General features: G+C 45.2%; 1 protein-coding gene across 1 annotated transcript in view; it reads right to left on the reverse strand.

The window, feature by feature from the left end:
* The window catches only part of CEBPZ (CCAAT enhancer binding protein zeta), an 88442-nt gene that overhangs the window by 57543 nt on the left and 23399 nt on the right, over positions 1-7500 (reverse strand). Inside the window, exon 7 of the mRNA XM_085856266.1 lies at positions 7370-7423. Coding sequence (XP_085712392.1) covers positions 7370-7423 — 54 coding nt within the window. The remainder of the gene's footprint in view (positions 1-7369; positions 7424-7500) is intronic.

A 7500-nucleotide genomic window follows, 5' to 3' on the forward strand; every position in this document is an offset into this window, starting at 1 on the left:
TCTCAATGGTGAAGAATCACCTTTAAAAATTTCAGATCTGCATTCGGATCTTCACCAAAATTGAATCAATTATTCCTCGTCACGTACTCAACATGCCCACCAAGTTTCGTCCCAACCCGTACACAACTTTTTGAGACATCATGCTATATATCATTTTTGACCCTATCTCTCAATGGTGAAGAATCAATTAACAAAATTCTAGTAGTCGGATCCGGATCCAGATATTCACCAAAATCTAAATCGGGTCGTCCTTGTCACACACCCAACCTGTCCACAAAATTTAATCTGGATCCGTCCACAATAATTTGAGATATCCTGCACATAAACAGACAAACAAACAAACAAGAAAAAGACGTCATGCAGAGCACGATACTTGCAAAATCCACCCCCCTCTCCAAAGGTTGCCATGGATACATCAAATTGTCCATTTCATCAAGATTAAAATTCAGAATATTAATCAAAGTTCAGGTCAATCGGATGAAAATTGATTATTTTTCAGATTGAAATTGATTATTTTAGGAGCTTGATCTTGAGTTGACCTTTGACCTATTCACCTTTAAAATAGTTCCTTTCCCAATTCATTAATGTACTATGCAATTGCTGTTTAATTATCAATTCAATCGGATGAAAATTGACAATTTTTCAAATAAAATTTGATTTTAGAAGTTTGACCTCGAGTTGACCTCTGACCGTTTGACCTCAAAAATAGTTGGTTTTCCAATTCAGTGATTTAATATGCAAATCTTGTTCAAATTTCAAGTCAATCGGATGAAAAAAGACGATTTCAGAAATTTGACCTCAAGATGACCTTTCTTTAACCTTTGACCTCAAAATCAATAGGCTTCTCAGTTGAGACTACCTCTACAACTGGGTAAAGTTGGTTTAGAATTGTGACCTGCAGGCGACAAGCAGACAGACAAACAAACAAACAGACAGAATAACAAAATCGACTCACCAATATACTTCAAAAATCTTCCATTTTGCAAGTAACAAACAGACAGAAAGGGGTGAGAAAACAACCTCCTTCACCTTCGGTGGTGGAGGTAATTAGCAATCTGGACCCTGCTCGATCTGTTCGTGATCTGGTATGACTGGAACCAAGAAAGGACTTTATCACAGAAACCAAAGTCTTTAGAAAGCCTGTGTGTGGATAATAGCATGTTCCACAGCATCAAAAGTGGAGGACAGATCCAGCATCAGCAGGAACACTCCAGGTTGATTAATTATAATCGATGGCACAAAGCAAGTCGTTCTGTTCTGAAAGTAGGCCTGTTCCAGTGGGATGTGCTGCTCTATACGCGGACTTCTAAGGATCAAGGAAGTCATTTTGAATGACAAAATCAGATACCTGCTCTGATGCAGCCTTTTCAATCAATTTGCCTAGAAATGGCAAATTTGAGACAGGCCTAGAGTTACTTAATTCTTCCTTGTCCAAAGAAGGCTTCTTCAAAACAGAGTAATGATAAAAGATCTCAGAGTTCAAGGAAAACAACAGTGGACAAAGACAAATTAACAATTTGTGATGGCACAGGAAACACAACATGGAGACGTCTCTTAACAAGCCAAGTCGGCATTGGATTCGAAACACAGGTCTTTGATGGACATTTCCTAATTACTCTCCTCAATTCAACATTATTTACAGAAACAAGGTGAGTGAAACTACAATTGCGTGAAGAAGCTCCACTACAACAGGATCGTAAACCTGAACTTGATTGGGTAGGTAACTCCAGTATTATCCAAATTTTCCCTGATCTTATCGACTTTCAGGTCAGGTGAGGTGTGGGAGCATGCACTGGAGCAGCGCATCGCTGCGTCCACTTTCTGTCAGTACTACAGGGGCTCCATCTGACAATCTCGCAGGCAGATTCCTGGCCCATCCCCATCTCCTTGAGATGCTGATCAACCTGCTGCAACCACGAGGCACGTGGTCGGCCCATTGGCCTCCTCCACTAACGAGGCTCCCTCGCTGAAAGAATCTGGTGGGCAGGATCAGAGTTAGGAAAACGAGCCACATGTCCATACAGTTGCAACTGATGCTCACAGACTATGCAGGGAACAAATCTCATTTGAGTCTCTCTCAACAACCGCTCGTTGGACACAAAATCCGACCAGCGATAGCCAAGGATTCTCCGAAGAGACCTGGTACCAAAGGAATTAAGTCTCCGTCTCAGATCCTTGGTCAGAGTCCAAGTCTCGCATCCATAGAGCAAGACTGGAAGTACCAAGGACCTGAAGACTCGGACTTTCGTCCTCCCGCACAGGTACCGGCAGCGCCACACCCCATGATCCAGTGAATCCATGACTCCCCAGGCCCGACCCAGACGTCTATTGACCTCTGACTCGCAGCCAGCAGAGACATGAATATCACTGCCAAGGTAAGTGAATCTCTCCACAAACAGACACAGACAGGACAGCAGCATCCAAGATGTCACCGAAAGCCTGGATCTTAGTTTTGACCCAAGAAACCCGTAATCCCAGCAGCTCCGACTCCTCATTCAGCACCTCGAGGGCCCCCAAAAGGATGTCTAAAGTCTCATCTGCATCATCTGCAAAATCAAGGTCCGAGATCTTGACATTCCCAAACGATGCACCGCAGCTTGATCTCTCCGACATCCTCCCTAAAATCCAGTCCATACAAGTGCTGAAAAGTGTGGGGGCCAGTGCACACCCCTGACGAACTCCAGTAACAACTGGAAATAAGTCAGAGATGGTACCACCACACTTCACATCACTCTCAGTACCAGAGTGGAGTTCAGACATCAGATCGATCAGTTTTGGTGGCACCCCACGAAGACCAAGAATCCTCCAGAGGACATCCCGATTCACTGAATCGAACGCTTTACAGAGATCAACATAGGCTGCAAGCAGCCCCTGCCGAAACTCTTGTCTGCGTTCGGTGAGGACACGAAGGGCAAGGATACGGTCAATTGTTGACCTCTTTGGTGTAAAGCCTGACTGCTCTGAACGCTGGTGCTCAAGCAGATGGTGGCGAACCCTATCAAGAATTATCCGAGCAATGACCTTGCCTGGCACTGAGAGCAGCGTCACCCCTCGGTAGTTGTTGCAGTCTTGGCGATCACCCTTCCCTTTCCAGAGAGGGACAACAAGGCCCCTCTTCCAGTCAGTTGGGATGATGCCTGTGTTCCAGGCAGAGCACAAAACTGCATGCAACGACATGAGTGCAGCACTTCCACCAGCCTTGAGAAGTTCAGCATGGATGCCACAGATCCCTGGAGCTTTGCCCCGTTTCAACTGGCTCACCGCAGCCCGTGTTTCCACAAGCGAAGGTGGACCACAGTTGATTCGAGGGTCAGCAACAGGGATTGTAACACCCTTGACGTCCAACTCGACAGCTGGGGGATCAGCCTGGTACAACCGCTCAAAGTAACCGGCCCAGCGGGCCTTCACTTCAGACTACTCTGTCAAGAGCCTCCCACTCTCTGCTCGAACTGCAGTTCTCCGAGGGATGGGCTTGGATGAACGCAATGCACGAATTCCCCTGTAAGTGGGACGAGAATCACCTGTCCACAGGTGATGCTCTACCCCCTCACAGATTCCTTGCACATAGGCCTCCTTGTCCACCCTCAGTGCACGTACAGTTTTACGCCTCAGCTCCCTGAACAGCTCAGCTCTGCCATTCAGCCTGGCCCTGTGACTCTGGTCAATGGTATTCAGTGTCCCTTGAGACAAAATTCTTCTTTGCCCTGCGGTGAGCTCCAAGACATCCACCGGCAACATCAAGGACGGTGGTCTTGAAGGCACTCCACAACTCTTCAGGACCCCCCAAAGCACCCAGGCCCCCCAAGTGTCCACTCAGCCTGATCGCAAACTCTTCAGCTACTCTCTCATCCCTGAGCTTGCCAACATCCAGCCTAGGCTGGGATGGTACAATTCTCCAGGATTTAAGGTGCAGCTTTAGAGTTGCTACAACAAGCCTGTGGTCAGTATTGAGGAACTGAGCACTCCAGTAGACCCTGCAGTTCTGGATCATCCTCCAACGACCGTCAATGAGGACATGGTCAATCTCCTTTGCCACACCGCCAGCATTGTAATACCAAGTCCAGCGATGAGCTTGTGGGCGCTGAAACCATGAACCAGCCACCCTAAGTCCATGACTTCTTGCAAAGTCAAGGAACTTAGTGCTATTCTGTTTCATAGTTCCTGACCCATGGGGACCAACACACACCTCATAACCATCCCTATCAGTTCCAGTCGATGCATTGAAATCCCCCAAGACTAGAAGTGTATCTCGTCTGGGGCACTGATCAACCACAGACTTGAGCGTGGCGTAGAATGCATCCTTCACGGTGAGATCACTCGCCTCAATCGGAGCATACAGAGAGACCAGGGAAATGATACCCAAGGAGTCACGAATCTTTAATCTCATAATAAGCTCGTTGACCGGTGTTAACTCAGTTATCATTGGAGTCAGCTTATTGGACACAGCTGCAGCAACTCCTTGTGCACGGTAACCATCAGAGCGACCAGGCCAAAAGTAGGTGTAACCACCCACCATGATCTTGCCGCATTCCAGTCTCCGAACCTCAGAGAGTGCTGCAATAACGATGTCCAAACGCTTGAGCTCAGATGATAACAGACAGGTGATCATCCTCTCTTAGAGAAAGGACATTCCAGGCACCCACCTGAAGGGACCGCCTCAGGTTAACCCAAGGAGACCGCCGTCTGGTGGATGACACCTCAACACCACCCGGGCACACTCTCCCGCAAACTGACCCGGGAATGTTACCCCGTGGTTTCCCTCCTATCATCAAAGATTGAGGGTCCTGAAGGATTTGCCCCAATCCCGTCATCCGGTGAGCTGCTCTGCGAAGGGCAGCTGCACAGGAGGTACTCCCATGGAGTGGGTCTTCAGATTTTTTAAAATGCTTTTGGAATGTTTTGCGGAATGAAGGGTTTTACGGTGTCCGGAGTGCAAATCTTGCAACCAAGCTCCTAATAAAAAGTAACCCAACAGCAGGACGACATCTGCAGACACAGTTGGGCACTAGATGTGGATGGCCATTGGCTCACAAGGAGCTCCTTCGCCCTTTGACAGGTTTTGTTCTTCATCCCGTTGGGTGTCCATATCATATACCTGGTGGTGACTTAATGGTTAGGGTGGTGGGCTTTGGATCCTAGGGTCCTGAGTTCAAATCCTGCTCAGCTGTTGAATTAATACCAGGTGGGGGTAACTCGGCCTGTCATCCTTCCGAGGTCGGAAAAATGAGTGCCAGCATGCTGGTATACTGTGTCGGAATGGCGACCCATCCAGGATTGTGCCCAATAGCCAAGGAGACTGCTTGAGCAGCACTAACGCTCTGCAAAGAGTATGGTCTCAATCTCCTCCTCTCCTCCATATCATACACCCTCCTCACCAAGAAACTTGGTGGGGGAGATGGTTTAGTCGCCAACAACCCGATCATGGAACAGGTTAGTGCAGGTTTACATAGTACCTGCAGTATTTCACATCTATTCTGACCTGACATGACCTGACACAATATCTACTTTGCTGACAAAGTAATATAAAAAGTTATTAGCCAGATCAGATGGATCACTACATTCAGGAATAACTTTACTTCCAACATTGAATAATTAATCTATAATCTTGTACGTCTTTGGTATTACAACTGGAGAGTTTTTCATCATAATCATCCTTATTGGCAGCTGGAACAGTATCGCAAACATTCATTTGGGATTTGATGAACTTCCTGCAATGAGCATCTGATTTTGTCTTACGCCATCGTCGCTCAGAGCATTGTTGAGCTCGGCGAGCTTCCTTTGCATTATCATACTTGTTCGGTTTGAGACGTACATAGCGATTCATAGTTGTCACATGAGTGTGCACATCCAGAACTTCATGGCAGGCTTCATTGTATTGCCAAACAAGATAATTTGCATCACAGTCATAGCTTTCCAGTATGAATCCCATTTTAGTCACTGGATCAATGGAGAACTTTTCATGATAAATACATTTGTTCCTTCACAGAACAAACACATCTTTTGTAAGTGATGGTCTTGCAAAGTTCAACACACAGTGCACCATGGAGTGATTAAAGAGCTGGATTTGATAAACATGACATGATTGTAGGAAAAAAAGCAGGTTGGCCCAAAAACTGTCCGAGTCTGAGACAGAGGATCGAAAACAGTCGAATAAGCATGAAAAAATACACAGGAGTGAGCACTCAATATGGAGAACAATCACAACAAGCAGAACATAAAATCTATGGCAGCAAAGATGAATCCAGAATGATTACTTAGCTTTTGGGAAGCAGATATCTCAGAGGACCATAAGATGTGGCCATTACTCGTTAACAGGAAACAAGTTATTTCACATTTTTATTTACTAGAAGCAAGAAAAAATAAATAAAGAAGTAAAACATTCACAAATTGTATATTTGGTACCCTCCATAATAAGTGATGTAAAAATATAACAAAAATCACAACACAATAAAAAATAATTTCCAGAGTAAAATAAAGAAAGAAAGAAAGAAAGAAAGAAAGAAAGAAAAAACCAAGCATATACCTTTCAAATACTGTTTCCAATTAATTCTGCAAGCATCACCAAGACCACCTCTAAAAATGATAGATCATGCTTTCCTCTTTCACTCGCACACTGTAAAAGGTACGATAGATAATCCAGCAGACGAACATAACAACATGGTAATCATCCTGCTTTTGTTGATGCATATTCTGCTCACTTTCAGGCCCCATCAACATTGCAGTTGATTGAGCCATCATCAATACATCGATTGAGTCATTCCTTCAACCTATTCTGTAACCTACTTTAAATTAAGAACACATGAAGTTATGATCATAAATCATCCTTTGAATGCAGCACAAAGCTGAGGGTAGCATCACTGGCTGAGGAAGCAGTTATGCCGCTGATGCAATGCCCTCTACTGGTTATGGCAGGAATTTGGAATTTTGCCATGGTGCCACCGATAGCTCGCCTACCCTTTTGCCAAGGACACTATGAGATCTTTAACATCCACCAAGTAATGTGGGTAGACAGGATGCTCAGTTTAACGCACACCCGAGGTACAGCACATGTATTGTTGAATCATCCTGCCTGTGAAACACCGGGATGACAGTATATAGCTGGGTTGGGATTTGAACCCAGGCTGGACAGCTTTGAGGCGAGTGTGCGTACCTCAAGGCCATCTTGTCAGCCCCGATTATAAATTGTCACATTAATACAATGAAGTTCAGGCTCAAATCAATGGCAGAAGAGAGGGGCCACGACTTTCCAAGCGAACACAGCCAGAGAAACTATTCAAACACTGATGAACACATCATGCTTAATCAGCATCAGGAAAATAACCAAAAGGCCTGAGGCAACATTCCACCTTTACAGCACCACGATGCTTACCCGGAGGATGGTATCAGCAAATAGCGCAACTGTGGGGTGGAAATGCATCGTGAGCTGTAACACAGAAAACAATGCCACAAATTATTTTGATCAAATAAGTGAATATTTTAAACCATAAGTAATAAAAAAAA

The sequence above is a fragment of the Eptatretus burgeri genome, chromosome 15, assembly GCF_056783735.1.
Source record: "Eptatretus burgeri isolate ZD-2024b chromosome 15, Ebu_testis_v1, whole genome shotgun sequence".
Lineage (NCBI taxonomy): Eukaryota > Metazoa > Chordata > Myxini > Myxiniformes > Myxinidae > Eptatretus > Eptatretus burgeri.